Source organism: Erinaceus europaeus, chromosome 2, assembly GCF_950295315.1.
Source record: "Erinaceus europaeus chromosome 2, mEriEur2.1, whole genome shotgun sequence".
Lineage (NCBI taxonomy): Eukaryota > Metazoa > Chordata > Mammalia > Eulipotyphla > Erinaceidae > Erinaceus > Erinaceus europaeus.
In genome coordinates this window covers 1,358,676-1,385,541 of record NC_080163.1, presented here as the reverse complement: position 1 = coordinate 1,385,541, position 26,866 = coordinate 1,358,676, and the positions used below count along the sequence as shown (strand labels likewise).

The 26,866-nt window shown below is 51.8% G+C and overlaps 1 protein-coding gene across 1 annotated transcript; it reads left to right on the top strand.

Moving 5' to 3' along the window:
• Positions 1-464: 464 nt before the first annotated feature.
• LOC103127638 (leukocyte immunoglobulin-like receptor subfamily A member 6) lies at positions 465-26,866 on the top strand. The gene is made up of 14 exons (XM_060186510.1): positions 465-1,369; positions 1,501-1,803; positions 2,515-2,595; positions 2,987-3,121; positions 3,385-3,479; positions 3,973-4,082; positions 7,522-7,642; positions 7,739-7,808; positions 8,510-8,797; positions 8,929-9,228; positions 11,420-11,470; positions 11,595-11,805; positions 26,176-26,467; positions 26,705-26,866. Exons 1-14 carry the CDS (start codon positions 1,273-1,275, stop codon positions 26,864-26,866), a joined length of 2,316 nt encoding a protein of 771 aa, XP_060042493.1. The 5' UTR covers positions 465-1,272.

Here is a 26,866-nt window from a genome sequence, read left to right as displayed (position 1 = left end):
TCTCCTCTCCCTTCCCCTCCTCTCCTCTCCTCTCCTCTCCCCTCCCCTCCCCTCCCCTCCCCTCCTCTCCTCTCCCCTCCCCTCCCCTCCTCTCCTATCCCCTCCCCTTCCCTCCCCTCCCCCTCCCCTTCCCTCCCCTCCTCTCCTCTCCTCTCCCCTCTTCTCCTCTCCTCTCAACCCCTCCCCTTCTCCCCTCCCCCATCTTCCCCTCCCCTCCCCCCATCCTCCCTTCCTCTCCTCCACACACCTCCCACTTATCCTCCCCTCCCTTCCTCTCCTTTATTTTCTCCTTCTTGTTTTTTGGTTTCGCTAAAGTTAACCTCTATCTTCTTTCATAACCTCTATCTTCTTTCATAAGAACTCCCAGCCAGGCACATGGTAGACACAATAAAAGGTGTTGAGTTACCACAGAAGGATTTCAGGGTGGGCAGATCCTCTGAGAAGCCAAGGAAGCCCAGGTGTGTTTACTCACATCTAGAGAGGACAACTGCCCGGCCACCTCAGCCCAGGGTGACCAAGAGCCAGATTCCTGGGGTGGAGGGACAGTTCCCCTTCTTGAGCGAGTGTTGACGTGACACCCCCATGACAGGAAGTGCAAGCCACTAGTGGCCACACTCTGACACTCTATCCATCCTGCCTGGCCCCAGGCTCCCTCCATGTGCACAGCCTCCACAGAGGAGGACAAGCCATGACCCCCACCCTCACAATTCTGCTCTACCTCGGTGAGATGGACCAGGGGGACACCCCAGTCTGGGAGGGACCCCACAGCCAGGCCTGCTGGGCCAGGGCCCCAGGACTCAGGGGCTGTGTGGGGGAGGCTTGTGCTCAGGACTCAGGACACCCCTCTCACAGGGACTCTCTTCCAGGGCTGAGTGTGGGGCCTAGGACCTGCGTGCAGGCAGGTGAGTCTGTCCCCGGGCTCCCAGGACCCTCACTGAGGATAGGGGACACCTGGCCCTGGGGATGGAGAGGAGCAGATCTGGGCTGATGGGAGGGTGGGGGCATCTGGGTGGATCCCAGGCTGAGAAATAGGGTCTGGGGGTGGGACTGTGCTGTGACCCCACCTCTGATTTCCTTCCAGGAACCCTCCCCAAACCCATCCTCTGGGCTGAGCCAGGCCCTGTGGTCCCCTGGAGGAGCCCTGTGACTCTCTGGTGTCAGGGGACTCTGGGGGCCCAGGAGTTCCACATTCATAAAGAACAAAGTCCAGCACCCTGGGACAGACAGATCCCACTGGAGTCCGGGGACAAGGCCAAGTTCTCTGTCTCCTACATGGCAGATCAGCAAGCAGGAATATACAGGTGCCTCTATCTCATCTCCTCTGACTGGTCACAGCTCAGTGACCCCCTGGAGCTGGTGGTGGTTTCAGGTGAGCCTTACCCAGGGGCCCCAGATCAGGTTCTTCCTCAGGAAGGGGGTCTTCCCTGTAGGGGTCCCCATCACACCAGCCCTGGGGAGTAGCAGGAACCCCATTTCCGATGCTGCCTCCTCCCCTCCTAGGATCCTACAGCAAACCCTCCCTGTCAGCCCTGCCGAGCCCTGTGGTGACCCCAGGAGGGACCATGACCCTCCAGTGTGCCTCAGGGCAGAGATTTGAGAGGATGGGTCTGACTCAGCAAGGAGAAGACACGTCCCCCTGGACCCTGGACACACAGCCACACCCCAGTGGGCAGGTCCAGGCCCTGTTCCATGTGGGCCCTGTGACCCCCAGTCACAGGGGGACATTCAGATGCCATGGCTATTACCGGAGCAGACCCCAGGTGTGGTCACCCCCCAGTGAGCCCCTGGAGCTCCTGGTCTCAGGTGAGGCCCCTGACCTGCACTTTCTGAGTTCTGTCAGCTCAGTCCTGTCCCTGAGGACTCTGTGGGGAGGGGAGTGGGGAGACCTAGGTGGGTCCCACAGGGGTGCACTCCCTGCGTACCAGAAGGATTCAGAACCTCTCCCTGCACCTTCTCATTTCCATGAAGAAAAATGAGGTGAGCAGAAGTGGGGTGCCAGGGAAAGTCAGCCCCCACCCCATGGTCTTCCCCGGACCCAATGCAGACCCCAGCAGCCCACCCCCAGGACCCAGCTCAGCAGCTGGTGAGTGACAGGTGTCACCCTGGGTCACTGGCTGGACCCTCAGCCAGCCAGTCTTGCTTCATGTGTTCACATAGCTGGGGGTTGGGGAAGTGAGTGGGGTTCCACGGGGCTCCAGGCTCTGAGACTGGGGGTGATGGGAAGGGGTTCCCAGTAGAAGGAAATGCCGGCACCCCTGAGGTCAAGCTGGGTTGGGAGAAGGCAGCCCCCACCTCCCTGTCTGACCCGGAGGCTCTGGGACGGATGGTGGTGTGGGCAGGGGCTGAGCTGTGCTGACCCTCTGCAGATGCCCACTGGACCTGCCCTTCCCCAGACCAGGCCTCAGTTTCCCCAAGTGTGAAAGGCCCAGATCCCAGACTTCCTTTCAGTCCTGTGGCTCTGGCCCCCCCAGAGACTTCAGCACATCACATGATGATGTGGGTCTGTTCCCACAGCACCTGTGACAGTGACAGTGACAGTGCACAGGGAGGGAGAGACGGGGCGGCCAGGGGACGAGGATGGACCCTCAGTTAAAGGTGAGACTCCGGGACTCCTGTGTCCTTGCAGGTGAGGAGATCAGAAGACAGCAGGTGTGCGTGATGGGTGTGACATTAGGGGCTCAGGGATCCCACCCTGCCCAGTCCCAACATGCCCAGTCCCACCCTTCCCCAGTCCCACTCTGCCCAGTCCCATTCTTCCCCACTCCCACCCTGCCCAGTCTCAGCCTGCCCAGTCCCACCCTGCCAGTCCCACCCTGCCCCAGTCCCATCCTGCATGCCAGGCGGGGTGACCTGAGCTGGCTGTCCCTCCCAGCCTCAGTTTCCCCATCTGGCCCATGCTGGGGGCCTGTGTGCCTGCTGTGCGGGTAAAGCACAGCCCCAGCAGTGCTGCACACAGTAGGCCGCAGCCTATTCTCGCCCCCTCCAGATGGCACAGGACACCAAGGGCCCCCCATCCCCCACCCTGCTCTGATCGGCGTCCCGGTGGCCCTCGTGCTGCTGCTCTCTCTCTTCCTTTGCCTCCTCCTCCGAGGCTGGTGTCAGAGGAAGCTCAGCAAAGCGGGTGTGTGGGAATGGGGGGTCCTGCCAGTGGGGTGTTGGCTCCCCCATGGCTGCTGAGTGGACAAGGTCTCAGGGAGGCCACAGCCTGTGGGAGAGACACAGTGGGGGTGGGGCTGGCTGGGCAAGGACCTGGATGGGGACTGAAGTCCTGAGAGGACCCCAGCCCCCAGCCTGCATCCCAGGGGCCCAAGGGGGACACTGCCCTGGGAGACAGCAGGGAACACACTGACTGACACCCCTGCTCTGCCCCCCTCAATGCTGCAGAGTCAGACCCACGGCCTGAGGATGGGGCACAGCTGGACCCTCAGGTGAGCCCCTGCTCCCATCAGAACAAGGACCCTCCTGTGCCCAACCTGAAGGCAAGGACTCCTCTGCCCCCTCTCCTCCAGCAGTGGAGACCTCGCCCTCTTAGTCCCTGGGACTTCCCAGGCCTCTGGGGGTCCCCTTCACACCTCCCCACCTCTGCTGAGGTTCTGGGTGTTGGGAGGCAGCCCCAGGCTCAGGGACACCTGGATAAGCTCAGAGCTCACCTGGGCCACTCAGGCTGCAGGGCCAGCACTGAGCCGTGTCTCTGTCCTGAGTCACCTGGGGGCATTAGGGGGGGCTGAGGCCTGGCTGCCCCTCACTGTTGTCTCTCAGCAGCCTGGGGGTTGGGTGAAGACCCCCAGAAAGCCACCTATGCCCAGGTGAACTGGGAGGGACTCAGCTGGGGAGCAACCACCTCTGCCCCCCCCACCTGGCAGGGACAGACAGGACAGAGCAGGAGAAGGGGACAGACAGGTGGGCAGCCAGTCAGGCCCCTTCCTCTCCACCCCAGTCCCACACCTGCTCACTGTCATCCCTTCCCCACAGGCTGCTGCCTCCACAGCCCCCCAGGATGTGACCTACGCCCAGCTGACCCTCAGGCAGTGGACAGCACCCCCTTCCTCCCGGTCAGATGTGCCCCCCAAGGAGCCCAGCCTGTACGCTGCTCTGGCCGCCCACTAGCCCAGGGGTGTGGGCCCCTGACAGGCAGAGGTTCTGGGCTCTCAGGTGTCTGCGGCCACAGCAAACTGCTTCCTGAGTGTCCACACACAAGCCCCATAGACACCAGAAACAAACTCTGCCGCAGCAGGACAGTGAGGAAGGGCACAGTGGGGAGTGTCGCCTGAAAACTCCCAGGACACTCGGTGGAGTCCGGGGTCTCTGAGGATGGGGGTCCTGACATGACTCAGCACCAGCAGAGGGAGCCAATAACCTGGAGGAGGGAAGGGGCAGAGCCCAGGCCAGGGCCTCACACAGGGTCCCCATGAGCTGATTCAAAGGGACAGGAGCTCCCTGTTCACAACAGCAGCAGAGAGGGGACACAGCCCAAAGGCCCATCATCAGGTGACTGGTCACACACGTGACAGGATGCGTATTCCATAGAATACTACTCTGCAGTCAAAAATGATGATTTTGTGTCCTTGGGCACAAATGAATGAGACTCTTTGTAATCAAATAAAGAGAGGAAAGAAAACTACCAGGTGTTTTCACTCAGTGTGGAATCTAGAGACCTGATCATCATGAACTTGAAAAAAAACTCAAGTGACCACATTGTTTATAAATGTGTGAGAGGGCTGGTGGTGTCTTTGGGTAGTGGGAGGGGTAGGACAGAGATCTCTGGTGGTCGGTGTGGTGTGGGGGTATATATACAACATAGCCCTACAATTTCTTTTTTTTTTTCATTTCTTTCTTGGGGAATCAATGTTTTACAGTCAACAGTAAATACAATAGTTTGGACATGCATAACATTTCTCGGTTTTCCACACAATACAGCCCCCACTAGGCCCTCTGCCATCTTGTTCCAGGACCTGAACTCTCCCACCACACACCCACTCACCCGGGCGTCCTCTCCAGTTCAGGTTCTACCTGTGTTTTCTTTTCTGATTTTGTTTCTCAACTTCTGCTTGTGAATGAGATCATCCCATCTTCATCCTTCTGTTTCTGACTATCTCACTTCACATGATTTCTTCAAGCTCCATCCAAGATGGGCTGAAAATGGTGAAATCACCAACCTTACTGCGATAATGTCCAATAATGCTAGTTTCTCTGTCTCTTCCTTTAGCTCCCTTCTTTCTTTCTTGACTTTCTTCCTGGGTGATGTGTCCAGTTGAGAGAGTGGGGTGTTGAAGTTCCCTGCTATGACTGTGTTGTTGATAATATGATGCTGCAGCTCTTTCAGTAGATGTTTGATGTACTTAGATGACCTCTCGTTGGGTGCATAGATGTTAATAATCACAAAGTCCTCTTGATTGACTGATCCTCTGAGCACTAGGTAATGTCCATCCCTATCTTTCAAAATTTTATTTACTTTAAAGTCTGTCATGTCAGATATAAGCACAGCTATTTATTCCTGCCCCCTTTTTGTGATCTATTGGCTAAGATCCTATCATTTCTAATATACTATTAATCACAATTCAAAAATAAAAAGTAAACAATTAAATGAGATCAGGTTTGGTGGTGGAATCTTAGAAGGCAAAGAGAGAAAGTGAGAGAAGTTGCGAGAGAGAAGAGAGAGAGAGAGAGATCAGCCTGAACAAACCTTGAAGACACCAGTGCTGACGTCTCCCTGTCTGGTCATTGCCCACACACCTGCACATGCCAGAGCGCAATACACCTTGCAGGACTGACCCAGAGAAACGCAGCTGGAAGCACTAGAGCCCCGTGAGGGAGCAGCGCCAAGACATGGCCTCCTGAGACAGAGGGGCTCCCTCCCCATAGGGGAGCTGCTGCTCCAGTGACGGGGACAAGGGCCTCTCACAGGAACACCAGGACATCCCTGAGGTGCTGGGTGCTCTCAAACCACCAGGCCACAGGTGAGGATGGAGAGAGGAAGCCCTGGACGGGCAGGGGCCATGAGCAGCCACACTGAGTGACACTCAGGAGCCCACTCGCTGCCCCTCACACACTATGGACCACCCTTCAGCTGGCAGAGCCTGTGGACAGGTCACCTCTGGGGCCTAGTTTTCTGGCTGTTGGACAGCCAAAAAACCTCAGGGTGGGGGACTCTGAGATACTCAGGATGGACCCAGCCCTCCCTGGGAAGACCTGGGGTGTCATGGGGTCATGGCCCTTCTGCAGAAAGATGGAGGGTGCAGGTCAAGGTGAATACAGACAGAAGAAGGCAGGAAGAGCCCTCCCTGCAGGACTCGGCCAGAGGAACAGACTTAACTGGGGGGCACAGAGTGGCCGGGAAGGGGGCACATGGGCAGAATGGCAGGAGTGGACACAGAGCCCCATCCCAGCTCAGGCATGAAGGTCCAAGAGGGCCCTGTGGACGCAGCCTGCTGTGACCCGGCCACAAGCCCAGTTAGCAGAGTCCAGCAGCCTGGCCCTCAGTCCTCCCAGCACCTGTCCCGTGGCTCTGGGAGGCCACTCCAGCTGACAGGGTACAGAGGCTGCCGTGACCCTTGGCTCACAGGACCTCAGGGAAGGGACCCAACTGACGACTCGCTGACACAGGCATCACTCGGCACACACCCTGTGGCTCCTGCCAGCAAGAACCTGACTGATGGATGCTCTAGAACCTTCCTTTCCTCCCCACCCCACCCCCGTTGCCGTCTTGGTCCTGGGGGTGCTCAGGGTCCTACTGTCCCAGGCCCAATTCACCAGCCATGAAGAGCCCAGGACGCAGCTGTGAGGAGGCCCGAGGGAGGACAGACGCCGGGGACTGTGCACTTGCCCTGCACCTCAGGGCTCTGACCTCCCGGGGACTTTGGATGGACTCTCCCCAGGATGCCTTTGCTTCCCTGACCCTGGTGGCCCCCGGGACCCCACCATGGGACAGTCCTGCACTGAGCTGTGAGGGTGGCTGCCAAAGCCTCGTGTTCAGAAGGTTCTGGAAGATCCTCTGGGTCTCAAGTCCCGGAAACTGTCACTGAGAACACGGAGCAGTCAGGCTGTTGGCATCGGGAAACATGGGCTGTGGGAGATCTGGATTAAACCGGTTCTTCCCTCCCACAGTCTGGATGTGATGTCCTGGTGAGGGAGAAGGTTCCACCAGAAAATAGAAGTGGTTTAGCTGTAGGTGGGGCTTTGGCTTTTAAAGGCTTAGCCTTTGGAGGCTCGCTCTTTTTCTGCTTTTACCATGTGACCATCAAACGTAAGCCTTTTCACTTTTTTCCTCTATTCTCTCTGTATCTATCTATCTATCTCTCATATCCTGACATGTATATGTTTTTCAAGAAGGTTTAATTTACATGGATATCATGCTTTTCCATCAATTCATTGAGAAAACTGCGTGACAGACCTTCAGAACGGGCACAGATGCTCCCCCGTCCCCCTTAGGCTGCACCCACACCTCAGATTTGCACCCACACCCGACTTTGTGTGAGAATCAGCCACTTCACCCTAAATCCCAGCCCCTCACTGTCCCTGCAGAGGAGGCAGAGGGGCACAGGACGGGGAGCTCTGCCGGGAGACGGGGCCTGAGGGGCAGGAGGGCCCGGGCTGCTCACAGAGGGAGGAGGAGTCAGCTGCCCAAACAGAGAAGTCCATGCGGGTGTGGTGGGGAGAAAGCCCACATTCTGGGCTCTGCCTCCTTCCTTCTCTGCCTGGCTCCCCTGGGTGCCCAGACCACAGGGATCTGAGCTGACAGCACAGTGACCTGGGAGCCGAGTATGCAGACCTGAGCCTGCAGGCAGCATCCCTGAGTCCCCTCACAACTGGTGGGATCATTGGCTATGGGAGGGTCCAGGGGTGTAGGGGTCAGCTGATGGGAATGGACCCTCCTGGAGAGGCCCTGACAGGACATGGCTTGGTCCCTGCCCCTCAAGGGCCCCTAAGGAGGGCACTGGGGCTGGCTGCTCACTTAGCAAATGAGGGTGAGGCTCCTGTGGGGGGCAGTTCCCCTTCCTGTGGGGGTGCTGATGTGACAACCTTGTGACAGGGAGGTCCAGCCCTGAGAGAACACACTGTGTGTCTGTCCATCCTGCCGCTCTCAGAGGGGCCTCTGGGCTCAGAGGAGGACATTCCATGACCCCCACCCTCACAGTCCTGCTCTGCCTGGGTGAGATGGACCTCAGGGGACATCCCAGTCTGGGAGGGACCCCTTAGCCAGGCCTGCTGGGTCAGGACCCCAAAACTCACAGGCTGTGTGGAGAGAGGCTTGTGCTCAGGACTCAGGACACCCCTCTCATAGGGACTCTCTTCCAGGGCTGAGTATGGGGCCCAGGACCTGTGTGCAGGCAGGTGAGTCTGTCCCCAGGTTCACCAGACCCTCATTGGGGACTGGGGACTAGAGGTCCTGGGAGGGGGGGAGCAGATCAGGGCTAATGCAGGAATGGGGGACATCAGGGAGGGTGCTGACCTGAGAGCTGGGGTCTGGGGGTGGGACTGTGCTGTGACCCTACCTCTGATTTCCTTCCAGGAACCCTCCCCAAACCCACCCTCTGGGCTGAGCCAGGCCCTGTGGTCCCCTGGAGGAGCCCTGTGACTCTCTGGTGTCAGGGGACTCTGGGGGCCCAGGAGTTCCACCTTCATAAAGAGCAGAGTCCAGCACCCTGGGACAGACAGATCCCACTGGAGTCCGGGGACAAGGCCAAGTTTCCCATCACCTACATGGCAGAGCAGCAAGCAGGAATATACAGGTGCCTCTATCTCATCTCCTCTGACTGGTCAGAGCTCAGTGACCCCCTGGAGCTGGTGGTGGTTTCAGGTGAGACTCACTCAGGGGCCCCAGATCAGGTTCTTCCTCAGGAAGGGGGTCTGCCCTGTAGGGGTCCCCATCACACCAGTCCTGGGGAGTAGCGGGAACCCCATTTCCGATGCTGCCTCCTCCCCTCCTAGGATTCTACAGCAAACCCTCCCTGTCAGCCCTGCCAAGCCCTGTGGTGACCACAGGAGGGACGGTGACCCTCCAGTGTGCCTCAGAGCAGAGATTTGACAGGATGGTTCTGACTCAGCAAGGAGAAGACACGTCCCCCTGGACCCTGGACACACAGCCACACCCTGGGCAGGTCCAGGCCCTGTTCCATGTGGGCCCCATGAGCCCCAGCCACAGGTGGGCGTTCAGATGCCATGGCTATTACAGGAGCAGACCCCAGGTGTGGTCACCCCCCAGTGAGCCCCTGGAGCTCCTGGTCTCAGGTGAGGGTCCCCTCCTGCCCCATTCATAGTCTGAGGTTCCCAACAGTTTATTGGGGTATTTGATCTCAGGGGAGCCCCAGGAGGGAGGCTGGGTGAGGAGAATTCAGGTACCCAGTGAGAGACACAGGGTGCGGCACAATGCCTGGGTCAAGGCAGGAGAGTGTGGGCTGCCCTGAGTGCCCGCTGGTCACTGCAGGGGCATCTGGTAAGCCCTCCCTCCTGAGCCTGCGCGGCACTGTCCTGGCCCTCCTGTGTGGGGGCGAGGACAGTGACCCTCCTGTGTGGCTGACCTCCTGTGTGGCTCTGCCATGGGTGCTGACAGATTTGCTCTGTCCTGAGAGAGAACCCCGGCCTCCCCTAGCACTCAGGCCAGCTGACCCTGTCAGGCTCTCTGCCTCCTCTTGGCCTCCCGGGTTCCTGCCATGTTCCTGGTGCTCAGAAGTCAGCTGGACTGTGGGCCCCAGGTGGGAGCTCATGGGGCAGTGCTCACAGCTGACCTGCACAGAGACCCACAGAGTCCCCACAGGGAGCAGAGGCCAGGTGATGTCCAGGTGAGCTCACAGCTCGGGCAGGAGAAAGATGTGTGCAGCTCTTGGTGAAGGAGGGGCTGCTGCGGAAGTGACACAGAGGCAACGTCTAAATGCAAAACAGAAGTCTGAGAGAGTCCCGTGGGATTGACCCCTCACAGCAGAGGAAGGGTCACTCAGGGATAGCTGTGTTGAGAGAAGCGGGGCATTATAGAGCCTGCCTGGGGGACAGACGACAGGACCAAGAACTCTGTGTCTCTCTAATACAAAAGTTTAGGAGGATTTTATTCTTCTCAGTTAGACTGATGGTGGTGCTGGGGATTAAGCCTGGGACCTCAGCACCTCAAGCATGAAAGTCTTTTGCAGAAGCATTTTGCAGAAGCATTATGCTGTCTCCCCACACCCCAGGGTTTTTTTTGTTTCTTTCTTTCTTTTTTTAAATTTCTTTATTGGGGGATTATTAGTTTACAGTCCACAGTAACATACAATCATTTGTACATGCTTAACATTTCCACACAACAATATACCCCACATAGGCCCTCCTCTGCCATCATGTTCCAGGACATGAACCCTCCCCCACCCCTGAATCTTACTTTGGTGCAATACACTAACTCCAGTCCAAGTTCTGCTCAGAGTTTTCCCTTCTCATCTTGTTTTTCAACTTCTGCCTAATCGCCTACCCTAGAGTCCTTTACTTTGGTGCAATACACCAGACCCAGTCCAAGTCTGCTTTGTGTTTATGGTTCAACTTTTTTATTTCATTTTTTAATTGGATTTATGTCATTGAGGGTGCCTTTAAAATTTGGATGGTAAAGAGTCCTGAAATATTTTCCTCTAAGTATTTGATAGTTTCTTGTCTAATATCCAAGGGTGTTGAAATCCCCCACTATTACTGTGTTGCTGTGAATTTATTGTTGTAGCCTTTTCAGTAGGTGTTTGATGTATTTATATGGCCTCTCCTTGGGTGCTCTGCATGTTAATAATCATTTAGACCTCTTGACTGATTGACCCTCTGAGCCTTAAGTAGTTGTCCACCCCTATGTTCTAAATGTGTACTTGCTTTAAGGCCTATCATGTCAGATTCAGAATACTTGTTCCTGCTCCTTTTTTGTGGTCCATTGTCTTGTATGGTAGTTTTCCATCCTTTCACGTTGAGTCTGTGTCTGTCTTGTTGCATGAATCAGTGAAGAAACCAATGAATGAATGAATGAATGAATGCTTGACCCCAGGTGATGAACATGCAGAGCTGAGGAAGAGAGGGAGGGAGCTGTCTGGAGTGGAGAGAAGGGGCCCAGTGTGACTTCAGCCCCTGTGCTCCTGACACTGGGCCCCTCAGCCCAGCCCTCCCCCTGAACCGAGTGCTCAGCCAGGAATCAGCATCAGACTCCTGTCCTGAGAGTCAGCTCACTGCCCCATGTGCCCGGAAGAGCACAGCCAGGGCGCAGACATTTCTCTGCTGAGGGACAGTTCATCCTCTAGGATGTGCTCAGAAGCAAGCTCTAGAATTGAATCCAGGGAGGACTGAGAATTACTGAGGGGTCCTCTTGGAGCAGAGGAGGGTCACCAGGGATGGCTGTATCCAGAGAAGTGCAGGAGTAGAACAGGGTCCAGGACAGATGTCAGGAACATGAACCCCCTCTGTCTTTCCTTGTCTGTGATCCCAGGAGCAGCTGAGTCCCCCAGCCCCATACAAAACAAGCCCAGCTCTGAGAATGGTGAGGAGGGTCAGGGCCAGGGCTGGACAGAGGGTCCCATCCTGTCAGGGGAGGTGACACCTGGGTGACATTAGGGCCTGAGTGACACTCATCTCTCCTCACCCCTTGTCCTCTTTGTCCACAGTGGCAGCCCCTCAGCCCCAGGACCACAGGGTGGAGAACCTGATCCGGATGGGCGTGGCTGCCCTGGTGCTGCTGGCCCTCTGGGTCCTGCTGTGGGAGGCTTGGCACAGCCAGAGGAGCACCCAGGGTGCCGCCACCAGCAGGAGGGACCCCCGGGGGGCCCAGGTGCCATCCAGTGTGGAGAATCCTAGAACACATGATCCTTTCAGGACGTGACAGTGGAAATGGACCACAGGGGCCAACATCCAGTGACCCTTGGAGCTGCACGTGACCCTGCAGCAGACCCGGCCCAGCATGGCCACTATGAATCAGAGCCTGCAGGGGGGAAGCCTGCGCAGAGACGGGCACTGTCTGATGTCTCTCCTCCTCTCTCCCCCTCTCTCATTCTGTCTCTCACTGTCTATACAGAGGAAAGAAAGAAGGAAAAGGCTGCAGGTAGCGGTGGACTCATGTAGGCTCAGAGCCCTGTGTGAGGACCAGGCTAGAGGACACAGCCAGGGAGGGATGGCCACCTTCTCCTTCCTTCCCCAAGCTGACACAGGGGTCTGTGAGCAAGGCTGTGGTGTGGAGTGGAGACACAGGAAAGAGCCAGGGTGAGAGCAGCACCTGTCAACCTCAGGGTCAGGTGGCTTCCTGGGCATGGTGCCCCCGGCTGGGCAGGGACCAGCATATGTGAGATGGAAGAGCCTGAGGACCCCAGGTCTGTGCACCTCCTGCTCTCTTCACACCTCATGCTGAAGTCACTGACTTGGGCCCAGTGAGGTACACCTGGTAGAGTGCACTCATTACAGTGCCCAGGGACCCGGGTTCAAGCCCCTGGCCTACACCTGCGGCAGGGAAATTCATACGAGCTGAAGCAGGGCTGCAGGTGTCTCTCTCTGCCTACCTTCCCTTCCCCTCTCAAGTCCTCTCTGTCTATCCTAATTAACAAATACAATATTAAAAAGAATTACCTCGAGTCATGTAATGCAGGCATGGGGCCACCTCAAGGGGGGTGGGGGAGCCTCAGGTGCCACAGGGCCTTTCTGCCTCCACACCTGGGTGTGTTTCCCTGCTTATCTCACTGTGGATGCCGGGAAGTTCCAGGAACAGGGACCAGAAACTCCTCCCTTTGCACTGTCCTGTGTCACTTGCAGCAGCTGTGAGACTTTGTCTGTTTGTTTTTGCCTTCAGGGTTGTCACTTGTGCTCAGTGTCCACACTGGGAATCCACAGGAAAAATAGTGGCCAAATTTTCCTCTTTTTTCCATCCTTTTTCATTTGATTCAATACGACAGAAAGGAATACAAAGAAGAGGGGGTAGAGAGAGATGGAGAGAGAAGGACAAAGATAGACACCTGTAGACCGGCTTCACTACTTTTGATGTAACCTCACTGCAGGTGAGGACCAGGGACTAGACCCAGGAACTCATGGGTTTGTGCATAGTATTATGTGCAGGTAACCAGGTGCACCACTGCCTGACCATAATAACAACCCTATGGACAAAGAAAAGGTGAAGAAAGGGAAGGGAAGGAAAGGGAAGGGAAGGAAAGGGAAGAGAAGGGAAGGAAAAAGAAGGAAAGGGATGGGAAGGGAAGGGAAGGGAAGGGAAGGGAAGGGAAGAGAAGAGAAGAGAAGAGAAGAGAAGAGAAGAGAAGAGAAGAGAAGGAAAGGGAAGGAAAGAGAAGGGAAGGGAAGAGAAGGAAAGGGAAGGAAAGAGAAGGGAAGCGAAGGGAAGGGAAGGGAAGAGAAGAGAAGGGAAGCGAAGGGAAGGGAAGGGAAGGAAAGAGAAGGAAAGGGATGGAAAGGGAAGGGAAGGGAAGGGAAGGGAAGGGAAGGGAAGGGAAGGGAAGGGAAGGGAAGGGAAGGGGAGTCATGTCTTGGTCTGTGTCAGCTGGCTCTGGAGAAGACAGGGCAGTGGGTCTGGCATTCCTCTGCTGGCAGGCAAACCCTCGGCCTTGCTGTTGGTCCTGGTGAGGGGGAGATGTGGGACTATGTGATAGCTTGGTAGAGCATAGGGGAGCTCTCCCATCCTTGGATGGAGGTCTGGATAGACACCCCGCTTGTTAGTCTCTCTCGTCATAGAGGTGAGCCAAGAGGGAAAAGTCTCCCAGACTAAGCTTGCCTTGTTAGTCTGTCAAGCCCACAGAAACCTCACTGCCTCTCTCCACTAACAGCAGGCCACATGGCTGCCTGCTTTAAGATTATTTTAATCAAAGTTCACCTCACCTTCTGATCACAGAGGAGAACACACCTTATCACACACTCCTAGCAGTGCCCTTTGATGTCCTTAATTTGCATCAAAACTTGCTTATCTTCTCTCTATCTTGCCTTAACTGGTTCAACCCCTATTCACCCTTAAACACCTTTGGGCAATTAAATGCCTACATCAAGAGACTAATTATCTTATCCTTTATGTATCTCATCAAATTCCTGTCATAACCAGCCCCCTACCATAGGGGAAAGCTGACCTTTAAGAAACCTGTAATTTCTGACATATTTGAATAATGTCCTTTGTTTGGTTTTCTATTTAAACTCATGTCCACCTGCCAATAAATGAGATTTGAGAGCACTTCATTTCTTCCCGTGTCTCTTGCTGTCTTTGCATCATCCCTTGAACAAGTGAGAGAGAGCCGGTCAGTTTTGCCTTCCTGCTGGACCTCACCTCACGTGAACACCAACAGGCCGAGACGCAGTGCCCTGTCAGGTGGCACCCAGCCCTGGGTGGTTGACAGCCTGGAGTCTCCTCCCTACACCAAGACCCCTTCTCAGCAAAGGAGTCTGTCCACTGCACTTCAGCCCGACGCTTCCTCTCACCCTCTTGCACTAGGTGTCCCTCCCCCTGACTTCACTGCCTCCAGAGAGCTAATTCTGGGACCATGTCTTCTTTTCTCAGGAAACACACCTCCTCTCACAACTCAGAGTGTTGTCACCATGTATTGTTTTCGATGGGTTAGGTTGTTTTCGCCGGGCAGCTTCACAGGCGGGTAACAGACGACCAGGGACTCATGGCTGGGTTGTATGCAGTATCTCTTTATTCATGCAGGACACAGCACAATCTAAGACGAGCTAAGCTAAACTCAAGGTACAGTACAGTACTCTAAAACTCACAATGCTGTCTTTATATATACTTCCCAAGTAGGGTGGAAACAGGATGTGACATAGAGAGGGTGGAGAGAAAAGTGACTGGTGAAAATCAGGGTGTGATAAAGAAGGGATCAGGGTGTGACAAGGAGGGGGGGTGGAGCAAAAACATATCATGAAACAGTGGGGACTGAACCAATGCCCTGGAGGGAGGTGCTTGTTAACAGCGGTTATGTAAATAGAATGAAGTGGTTATGTAAATAGAATAGTGTTAAGCAGGGGGGATTTAAACCAAATGAAACAGAAGGGGTCTCATGCATACCAACAATTCCCCCTTTCTTTTTAACTAATGGCCATTGTGGGGTGAACAGAAACACATATCGTACAGGCGTTTTCAAAAGAACTGGCATAAGACATGGAAAACAAAATAGGCGAGCAGCAATAACCAATGTAATGTCAAGGGGAATGTTTCTTGCCTCAAAGGGCAAGGCCTATCAGGTGAAATGGCATTTCTTGCCTCTGGGAATGCTTCATGCCTCTGGGAGCATCTCTTGCCTCAAAGGGCATTTCATGCCTCTGTGGGCATAACCTAATAAGGAGGGGGAGTTTTCTGCATCTGGGGCAGAGCCTGCAGGCGAGGGGACATGGTCTATAAAGTCTCAAGGCAATTGGCTGAAATTAGTCTTTGAGAAACACAGCAGCGTGTACCAGTAAGTCTGATGGAGGTGTCAGTCCAAAGTAGCTGACCACAGAAGAAAATTCCAGAGGATGAAACGCTGCACGTCTGTCTTGATGGGGAATGTCAGCCACCAGAATTCTGCTTTTCTGTAGAGAGTAAGCTTTGGAGTCTGTGAATCTGTTTCTTCAGGTCGTACCAGGTCTCATCATTGTTTTCCGGGGGCGATGTCAGAGAACCGGATCCAAATGGATTTCCAGGAATTCCATTTGAGTAGATGCTTTTTCATGTGAAGACTTTGACAGCTGAAATTCACTTACTTGTCAAACAAAACTTGTAGCAGATTAGAAGTTTACTATAATTGATAACTCCATTATAATTGGAAGTCCTTTCTAGTATGATTTTAAGGTTGTTTAAACAGTTTAAACTCAATAAAATGTCGAAAGGTAAACAGAAGAACCATGGTTAAAAGCCTCAGGCATGAGAATAATTAACATAATCATTGCACTATCTGCCCCACCCATAACTCATATGGTTTTCAGGATTAAACATTTCAGATTCATGTCAAGACGTAAAAGAGAAATCAAAGGAGGGAAAAAACAACTTTTTGGACTGTTTCTGGATGTCTCTAGAAACCATGGCCGCGTCCAGCATTTTTTTTAAGTCAATGTCAAACAAAAATTCAGTCATTCAAATCATTCTCTTATGAAATGCAACTTGAACCAGATTATCAAGATCTCACCATGTAGGATTAAGAGTCCCCGGAGGGTGTCCTAGCCCAAAAAGCTCCTCGAAATTCCATTTAGGGTGCTTCTCACTGTTCCTGCTGGATTGCTTCAGGCACCCATTTTTAAAAGCGTCTTCCCATCGAAGAAAGAATCCAATCAGGAGAGTAGAACTAACCACATGTCTCGAAACTTGGGAACTGCCAGAGTACTCGAGAATGTTCTTCAAATTAGAGTAGTCCTTCTCCATGGGAAACATTCGAGAAGAAGTCCAGAAAGTCCCAAGGGAAATCCCCATGCATATCCCAAGGTCTACGATCACAGTCATAAAGAACCAAACTGTGGCCCGGAGCAAAATGTAGTCCTTTTCCTCAGGAAACATGGGAGAGGGAATCCAGAAAGTCCAAGGAGAAATCTCCGTGCATCTCCCAACCTCTATGATCCTGGTCATAAGAAACCAAAGTTCCTGGTCAGGGAACCGAAATGTGGCCCAGAGTAAAATGTTCCAGAGACAGACTGTCTCATGATGAAACAGTAGAGGCTTTGGCAAACCTCTTCATAAGTAGAAGAGAAGACCATAGTGCATAGGTAGGCAAAGTCTTCACTTATCTGGGAGTTGCGCAGGTCTGGTCCCACGTTGTGGCGCCATATGTTGTTTTCGATGGGTTAGGTTGTTTTCGCCCGGCAGCTTCACAGGCAGGTAACAGACGACCAGGGACTCATGTCTGGGTTGTATGCAGTATCTCTTTATTCATGCAGGACACAGCACAATCTAAGACAAGCTAAGCTAAACTCAAGGTACAGTACAGTACTCTAAAACTCACAATGCTGTCTTTATATATACTTCCCAAGTAGGGTGGAAACAGGATGTGACATAGAGAGGGTGGAGAGAAAAGTGACTGGTGAAAATCAGGGTGTGATAAAGAAGGGATCAGGGTGTGACAAGGAGGGGGGGTGGAGCAAAAACATATCATGAAACAGTGGGGATTGAACCAATGCCCTGGAGGGAGGTCTTGTTAACAGCGGTTATGTAAATAGAATGAAGTGGTTATGTAAATAGAATAGTGTTAAGCAGGGGGGGATTTAAACCAAATGAAACAGAAGGGGTCTCATGCATACCAACAACCATGATTTGCAGGGTCAGGAAGGATGCTGATAGGGGAAGTGTCTCTCCCTCCACGCTCCCTCCCACAGTGGCTCTGCCCTGAGTATCTCCTGTGTACTTGTACTTGTGTTCAGCCTCAGACGTGCTCTGATGGGGCCACCTGCCTGGATCTGAAGAGGCCTCAGCTGAGGATGGGTCAACAGCACAGAAGCTCTGAGAGGTGGGGCTTATGGGTGACTCAGCCTGCAGGGGGGCACCCAGGACCCAGAGGCCCTGCCCTCAGTTGTTGGTATGCTTCTAAAAACCCCTTCTGTTTCATTAGTTTAATCCCCCCTGCTTAACACCATTCTATTTACATAACACTGTATTCTATTTACATAACCTCTGTTAACAAGCACCACCTTCCCTCCAGGGCATTGGTGGTTCAGTGGTAGAATTCTCACCTGCTCCGCCCCCTCTCCTTGTCATACCCTGATTTTCACCAGTCACTTTTCTCTCCACCCTCTCTGTGTCGCATCCTGTTCCCACCCTACTGGGCTACTATATTTATAAGGAAAAGATTGTAGTAGTTAGTTTAGCTTAGCTTGGCTTAGATTGTGCTGCATCCTGCATGAATAAAGAGATACTGCCTACAGCTCAACCATGAGTCCCTGGTCATCTGTTACCCACCCATGAAGCCAGCTCAGCAAAAGCAACATACCCCGTCGAAAACAACACTCAGTCAGTGGGATGTGTGAGCAGACTCCTGTGCTTGGCATCAGCACGAGGACAGGAGTCTCCAGGGCTAAGAAGGTGGCAAAACTGGCCCCGCCTGCACCTCACCCCCTGGCCTGCCAGGCTCAGGGCTGACTCCCCTCCCCATCCAACAGCCCAGGTGAATTTTGGGCAGTACGCCAGATTCCCGTACTTAATGCTGCAGTCTATTTACATAACCACTGTTAACTAAGAACCGCCCTGCCTACAGGGCATTGGTTTAATCGCCACTGGTTCAAGCTGTCTTTTTGCTCCACCCCCTCTCCTAGTACACCCTGATTTCCATCAGTCTCTTTTCGCTCCACCCTCTCTACATCACATCCTGTTTCCACCCTACTTGGTGAGTATATATACAACTGCTTTTCTGAGTAAACACACTTGGGATTGCCTTATGGCTCTGAGAGTCCCAGAGTCTATCTCCTGCGATGCTAGCCCTGCAAGAGTTCCCAGATAGCTGGATTTTAGCTACACAGGATCTTAGATCAAGCTCTGTTGGGTACCTACTATGCAGGCCTATGCAGCTACCCTACATAAGCAAAAATGGGCTTGCTTTCACTGCCATTGCCAAGGGCATTGGCATATCTAATATCCAGAATATAAACCACGACCCTGCCTCCAGACAGAGCAACCCTGCCTCCAGTCAGGGAGCCAAAGACTCTGAATGCCTTGTCCCAGATGCTATAAAGGGTTTCATTGGAGAAGAGATTGTTAAGGTTCTATAGGAATGGCACGCCCCTGCCAAATGTAAACATGGATTTAAACTAGGTGTGGGGCATCCCTTAGCCCTGCCTTCAAGAAGGAATGAAGCAGGTTGCCCATTCAGTGCTGCACCCTTCTTCCATAAACAAAAGCCCAGCTTGGGACCCAACCTGTTGCCAGTCCACCACTTCAAGTAACAATAGCACTGGGTGAGTGGAAGGAGGAGTGCTTGGCATGTGTGAAATTCCAGCGTAGAAATAACCGGCTGGAGCAATAGAACGGTTCAGATTCAGAGCCTGAGATTTTGTGGACCACCCCTTTTTTAGAAAGGGGTCACCCGATTATGACAGTAAGGATTGGTAATATACCTTTTAAGTGTTTGATTGGCACGGGGGCAGATAGGACAATCTTAAGACAAGAAAAGGTTCCCCAGAGTTGGGAACTCCTCCCAGGACCATATTTACATGGTGTTGGAGGGTTGACTCAAGCATTCCTCACATGAGATACCCTTGTGTGGGAAGATCCAGAAGGGACTACCGGATGCTTTCGTCCTTTAGTAGCTGATATAAGCACCAATTTATTGGGGAGAGACTTTCTGGAATCTCTGGATGTAGTAATATCCTCAGACACCTCTGCAGGGCACCACACTCACTCCTGTGAGACTACTAGACCTGACCAGCACCCCCAATACTAACTGCCACTGTTTGTAACCAAACTCCCTGTTTAGACTGACTTTCTAACAAGCCTGTCTTGGTGGAACAGTGGCCTTTGCCTAGGGATAACCTAGAAATTTTAAAAGAACTCGTCCGAGAGCAGTTGTCCTTGGGACACATTCGTCATTCCCTGAGCCCATGGAATACTCCAGTCTTTGTGATTAAAAAGCGCTCGGGAAAATGGCACCTCCTCCAAGATCTCCATGCAGTTAATAAAACCATGCAGGTCTGGGGCTCCCCCCAAAGGGGTTTTCCTCTTGCTTCTGTGATTCCCACTGGATTTCCAATCATAGCTATTGATACACATGATTGTTTTTTCTCTATTCCCTTGTACCCACAATATTATAAATGTTTTGCCTTCTCTGTTCCTTCTGTTAATAACGCCAGCCCTGCTGATAGATATGAATGGATGGTATTGCCCCAGGGCATAGCCAATATTTGTCAAGAGGCTGTTAAATCTGCCCTTTTTCAGTATATTCATAAGGGCCTTAAGGTTTATCATTATATGGATGATGTGTTTATATGGGAAGAATTAGATACAGATCTCTGCCCTACGTGATTTTCTTATCTCTGCCTTAAAGAGAAGTGGCCTTAATATAGCTCCTGAGAAGATACAGCTAATTACTCCAATATCTTCCTTAGGCTCAGAGATTTCACTAACGTAGATTCATCCTTTAAAACCTTCTGTTACTTTTCCTTCTAATCTCACTCTTGCTTATTTACAAAGTATTCTTGGATATTTAAATTGGCTTAGGTAGTATCTTTATCTCCCTACTAGCTGCCTGCAACTGCTGTTTGATCTGTTAAAAGGAAATAAACAGCCGTCCTCAAAGCGTATGTTAACCCTCGAAGCCTCCATGGCACCTGAAAGACTTAACCAGGCTCTCCAGGACATGCACCTCGTTCGGTTCTCCCCTCCTCTCCAGTAAATCTTCTAATCTTTAATTCCACCCCCACGGTAGTGGGGGCACTGTGGCAGAAGCATGGGATTCTTGAATGGCTTCATACCCCAGTAGGGGGAGCTCCAAGACTTCTTACAAAGATTGATGCCTTAGCATTTATGGTTCACCAAGGAAGAAACAGATTGATACAGGACTTAAGAAAGGAACCAGATTCAATTATTCTTCCCTTTTCTCTCACAGATACAGAGTGGCTCATATGCCACCATTTTCGTTTTGCCATAAGATTAATGGGTTTTCCAGGATAATTAGATAATCATTTTCCTTCTAATAATTTGATAGCTTCTTTAGCTCTTTTGCCTCTACTCGTACCTAAACTTTTCTCTCAAGATCCCATCCCATCTTCTCCTACAGTCTTCACTGATGGTGAAAAAAAGGGAGCTGCTGCCCTTATATGTTATCCAGACTACCAATACCCCAAACCTCTCTTTAATGAGCTTCCTGATAATTACCACCAGCACAAAGAACTTTATGCAGTTTTCCTTGCATTAAAAGCTGTACCAGAATTCTTCAACCTTTTTTCTGACAGTCTGTATACTGTTAACTTACTTCCATGGCTTGCTCATTCTTATGTGAGAGTTGATGGCAACCCACTTTCTCCTCTCTTGATTCAAATTGCCTCTATGCTCTGTTCTCGAACCTAACCACTGTATGTTCAGCACCTTCATTCTCATAGCCCTGGTTCAACACCTTCGTTCCCATAGTTCCTGGTCCCTTGTCATAAAGGAATGCTGGATCCGATTGCCTCACCTTCACAGGAATTCTCCTATCCTCAGTCTCTAATCCTGCTGACTTTCATTCTCTAACCCATGTTAATCTTAAAGGCCTTCGAGCTCAATTTCCTGATATTCCTCTGGCACAGTTAAAACGTATTCTTGCTACATGTTCCTCCTTTGCAGGTCTAATCAAAACATCTGCTATTCAAACTTTTGGGGTTAACCCCCAAGGGTTAAAAGACAACATACATTGGAAAATTGATGTCACCCACATACCCAACTTTGGCAAACAAAAATATGTTTGTCTCTATTGATACCTTCTCTAAGTTTATATGGGCTACAGCTCAGAAGGAGAAAGCTCAAAATAGCTTGTAAGCCATATGCTCTCTTGTTTTGCTGTGATGGGCATACCCCTTCAACTTAAAACTGACAATTGGAATGATTTTACCAGAAAACAATTTAAAGATTTTTGTTCCCTCTGGAACATTACTCATACTACAGACATACCGTATTATCCACAGGGACAAGGCATTGTCAAGAGGGCCCATCAAACCCTTAAGGCTCAATTAAATAAAGAAAAAGGGGAAATGTAACCCCCAAATATCCAACTGGCAAAAGCCTTAACTCATTAAATCTCATTAATATTTACAAAAACTCCGACCTACCATCTATTATTCGTCATTGGCAAACACCATCCACCTTCCCAGCTATTAAGGTCAAATGAAAAGACCCACTCAATAAAATTTGGAAAGTGCCTGACTCCCTATTGACGATGGGGAGGGGTTTTGCATGCTCTTTTCCACAGAATTACTCCAAACCCGTCTGGGTTCCTGCCCACCATGTCTGGCAATATCCACATGATGGCGCTGATATCCATGAGGAACAAGAAACACTGCAAGAGTATTGGTTGCAGGACACACCCCAGGATCCATAATACGACATGACAGAATCTGAGCTCTCCCCCCCACGAATGCTTTATGCTATGCCTGGCCAGTTGTGTTTTATGAATGAGTGAGCTGAAAAAAAATTTTAAGTGAGTTGAGTGACCAAAACTTTTTGTACGACCCATTTTGCTCAGAGTACTCTGAAACTTAATTGACTTTATATAAAAATTCTGGATGCAGCCATGGTTTCTGGAGATGTCCAGAAACAGTCCAAAAATTGTTTTTCCCTCTTTTTGGTTTCTTTTTAAATCTTGGTAAAAATATGAAATGTTTAGTCTTAAACTGTGTGAGTAAAGATGGTTCAACTATGACAGTACAGATCTCACTTAGAGTTTTAAATTATATGTCTTCATAACAAAAGTTTTTCTCCTCCTGTATGTTATAAACTACATATTTAATGTGTGTGTTTCAAGTTTGGTAAACATTAACTTAACAGTTAACAGTGTAATTTTGAAGCTACATTCTTATCAGGAAAGATAAAATTAATTCACTAAAGTAACTGAGTATTTAAGGTAAAAGTCTAAATGTTCAACGTGACAATTCATCATCTGCAAAGTTAAAATGCAAATTCTCTGTACAGGACATTTCTGGAGGGCCCCCCAAAATGCCCTGTTAGCTAATCTTGTGGATATTAATCCACAACAAATTTGGCATCAATCTGACATTATATATGTTAAAAAACATTATCACTAACGTGTTAAATCTCTAAGTAACGTGAGTTTGTTTAAAAGTCCAATGTGAAAAATAGTTAAAAATCAATATATATTTTACCTAAATTTGGTCTGAATATTCTGCTGTACAGAGACTGCTACATGAGGTCGTACAAGTTGACCTTTAAATGAAATTATAAAGATACCTAAACCAGTTATAATCATTGAGTTATCAATTATAGTAAACGTCTAATTAGTTACAAGTTTTTTCTTCACAAGTAATTGACTACAGCTATGTCAAGCCTTCACATGAAGAAGCATCTGCTCATATGGAATCCCCAGAAATCCATTTTGGACCCCTGTCCTCTGACATTGCCCACAATTACAGCTACCCCCCCCCAAACCCATGATATGACCTGACACGATCTGGAGAACTTGATTCACGGACTCCAAAGGACAAGACTTTCCTACCTCCTTTCTCTCACCCATTGCTGTCTGCTCTTCTTGCTTCTGCTTCACCTGTCACGTTTTGGTGGTTCCAGCTCACTCTCTACAGAGAAGAAAAGTTCCAGTGGCTGTCTTCCCCCATCGAGATAGACGTGCAGCATTTTTCCCCTGGTCATTGACATTGGACTGATACTTCTATCAGACTTGCTGGTACGCCTTTGGACACTCCCTTTACACTGCTGGACTTCTCGAGGACTAACTGTAGCAGTCCATGGACCTTTCTGCCATCTGTCTTGTTACTTTGCAATGCCAGATCATCCTCTCGCCCCTTAGCCTACCAGGCCCCCACTCCTCCACCCATCAGGCAGCCCCCCTCTCCACCTACTAAGCCTCTCTTCAGTCTCACTTTGTCCCTTGCTACTCTTACTTATCCCTCCCTGTCTTGTGCTAGTTCTTTTTGAAGACGGCTACACGATATCATTCAGGTTTCTTCCCAACAGGTTTCTGTTCACCCCTACAGTGCTGTTCCCCTGAATGAGATGGAGCCGTTTACAGACATTGACCCATTTATATATGGCCATTAAGTAAGAGGGAGATGGGAAATTGTGAGGATGTGGTTGAGCTTGGAAGGGTTTGAGCCTGAGGGGTGTGTCAATCCTGTTAGTCTCTCTCTCTCTACCGAGAGGTTGAGCAAGAAGGGACAGTAGAACCCCATTCTTTCAGTCTCTGTCCACAAAGTTCCCCGCACTTCTGATACTACGGCCATTAGTTAAAAATAAAGGGGGAGATGTTGGGCAGTACGCCAGCTTCCCCCTTCTTAATTCTGTGGTCTACTTACATAACCAGTTACCTAGGAACCACCCTGCCTGCAGGGCATTGGTTTAATACCCACTGGTTCACGATGTCTTTTTGCTCTGCCTCCTCTCATAGTCACACCATGATTTCCACCACTCTCTTTTTGCTCCACCCTCTCTACATCACATCCTGTTTCCATCCTACTTGGTGAGTATAAATACAGATGCCCTTCTGATTAAACACATATGGTGATTGCCTTCTAGCTCCGAGAGTCCCAGAGTCTCTCTCCTGCGATGCTATCCCAGCATAAGTTCCTGATCCCTCTCCCACGCAGCAGCCTAGGTTGGCTCCAGTTGGGTTCTCTCCAACCCAGAGAGCACTTGCTTGGGAATAAGCACCCACAGGCTATCCCAGCATGAGATCAGGTTTGGTGGTGGAATCTTAGAAGGCAAAGACAGAAAGTGAGATAGAGAAGTTGATAGAAAGAGAGAGAAAGGTTGAGAGAGAGAGAGAGTGAGAGAGAAAGAAAGAGGAGCAGCCTGAATAAAACTTGAAGTCACCAGTGCTGACGTCTCCCCATCTGGTCACTGCCCACACACTTGCACATCACGGAGCTCAATGCACCCGGCAGAACTGACCCAGAGAAACGCAGCTGGAAGCACCAGAACCCTGTGAGGGAGCAGGCCCAAGACATGGCCTCCTGGGACAAAGGAGCTACCTCCCCACAGGGGAGCTGCTGCTCCAGTGACAGGGATAAGGGCCTCTTACAGGGACACTGGGACATCCCTGAGGTGCTGGGTGATCCAGTGGATTTAGTGACACACAGGTCCACTCTTAGAACCCAGAGCCTCTGTCCATGGTCTGGGGCTCCAGGGAGAGACTGGGGCCCCGAGAAGCCTTTCCCCTTCCTGTGAGGACAAGAATGAGGAACCCTGATTATTACATGAACACAGAACTTCTCACCCTGGTGTGCTGTCCTCCCAGCCCTGGGACTCTCTAGCTCTGCACCCTGGGGACCATGGGTAGCAGCCCTAGCTGGACCTTCACTGCCATTGTCTGCCTGGGTGAGCTTGGGGATAGAGGAGGGGTCCTATATCCCCAGGTCCTGTCCCAGAAAGACTCTGGACTCAGTGGGGACAGGTCTTCTGGGAGAGGATGTGTTGGGTAGTTGCCATCTCCCCCTGGCTTCTGCTTAACCATATGCCTATATAGGGATTTTACTGATCCAAAGCTTTGGTCTATTTACATAAATCACTTTTACATAAAGCACTCCAGGGCATTGGTGGTTCTATGATAGGATTCTCTCCTGCTCCACCCCCTCCTTGTCACACACTGATCCCTTCTTTGTCACACTCTGATTTTCACCAGTCACTTTTCTCTCCACCCTCTCTATATCACATCCTGTTTCCACCCTACTTGGAGAGTATAAAAACAGCTGCTCTTCTGATTAAAGACACTTGGAAATTGCTTTCCGGCTCCGAGAGTTCCAGAGTGTATCTCCTGCGGAAGTTGGTGCAGCACGAGTTCCTGATCCCTCTCCCACACTGCAGCCTAGATCAGCTCCAGTTGAGTTCTCTCCAACCCAGAGAGCACTAGCTCGGGAAGAAGTACCCTCAGGCTATCCCGGCAAGTGTGTGCTCAGCCCAGAGGGGACCACAGGGTCAGGGCCCAGACCAGTCCTGGAGCTGCTGTGTGGGGTGGGTGGGTGAGCATCTCACAGGAACTCTCTTCCAGGCCTGTGTAGGGGGCTGTGGGACCAGGTCCAGGCAGGTGAGTCCCCTCACTCCTCAGCCTCATCCCAGGGGCCCTGGGAAGTGGGCACAGTGGGTGTGGGGAGGTGCCCAGTTTGGAGTGGCTTGGGAACATCAGGGAAACTGAGGCAGAGGCAGCCCTGACTCTCAGCTCTGACTCCTCCCCAGGGACCCTCCCCAAACCCTCCATCGGGCAGAGCCAGGCGCTATGGTCCCCAAGGGGAGCCAGGTGACCCTGTGGTGTGAGGGGTCCCTGCAGGCTGGGACCTCCGTCTGTATAAAGGGAATGTCTCTGTGGACCGGGAGAGTGACGTCCTGCAGGAATCCTCAAAAAATACTGGGTTCGTCTTTGACTCTGTCGACTCAATTTATGAGAGGCTGTACCAGTGTGGTCCCCTAAGCCCCAGTTCCTCCTCAGAGCGCAGTGAGCCCCTGGCCCTGGTGGTGACAGATGAGAGGGGACCTGGGACACTCCCCATGGGGGCTCCTCCTCACGGGAGAGGCGTCCAGAGTGTGGGATCAGGGGGTCTCAGCCTCAGTGGAGCCTGGGTGATGGCCCTACTAATACAGTTCCTCTTCTCCCTCAGAAGTGTTCCAACACCCTCCCTCTCAGCCCACCCGAGCCCTGTGGTGGAGGCAGGAGTGAAGCTGACCCTCTCCTGCAGCTCAGAGACAGCATCGGGCACTTTCCACCTTCTGAAGGAGGGAGGCGCTGACCCGCCCCTCCACGTGGAACAGCGACCCTCCCCTGGGAGACCCCAGGTCCTCTTCCACATGGGCCCCTTGAACACCTCCCATGGGGGCACCTACAGGTGTTACGGCTCCTCCAGCTCCTACCCCCAGCAGTGGTCAGAGCCCAGCGACCCCCTGCATCTCGAGGTCACAGTTGAGGGGCCCTGCTTGTCCTGTCTCTCCAGGTGCCTATGATGCTCCAAACCATGTATCAGTAGGCTCAGGGATGGTGGGGTGATCCCCTAAATCATGTGCCCAGTGGGCCTCAAGGATAGTTGGGGGTGACCTCCTAGGGTCAGAGTTGCAGAGCAGTTTGGGGGAGCAGTGAGGAACCCAAGCCCCTAGTGCCTGATGTGAGTGTCTTCTGTGTCTGTCTGTGCCCAGGTGTTCCAGGCGCCCTACTTGGTGGCCCACACAGGCCAACTGGTGCTGTTTGGGGATGGCCTGACCCTGCAGTGTTGCTCCTGGGCCGGCTTTGACACATTTGCCCTGGCCACAGTGATGAGCCTCAGGGTCCCAGTAGCTGGATGGGCAGCACAGCCCTGA

Bases quoted from the DNA above. Each gene is read 5' to 3' on its own strand.
- LOC103127638 (XM_060186510.1), top strand. From the start codon at position 1,273: ATGGCAGATCAGCAAGCAGGAATATACAGGTGCCTCTATCTCATCTCC. The intron at 3,480-3,972 runs GCAAGGACTCCT...CCTTCCCCACAG, and splicing joins CTCCTGTGCCCAACCTGAAG to GCTGCTGCCTCCACAGCCCC. The intron at 8,798-8,928 runs GTGAGACTCACT...CTCCCCTCCTAG, and splicing joins GGAGCTGGTGGTGGTTTCAG to GATTCTACAGCAAACCCTCC.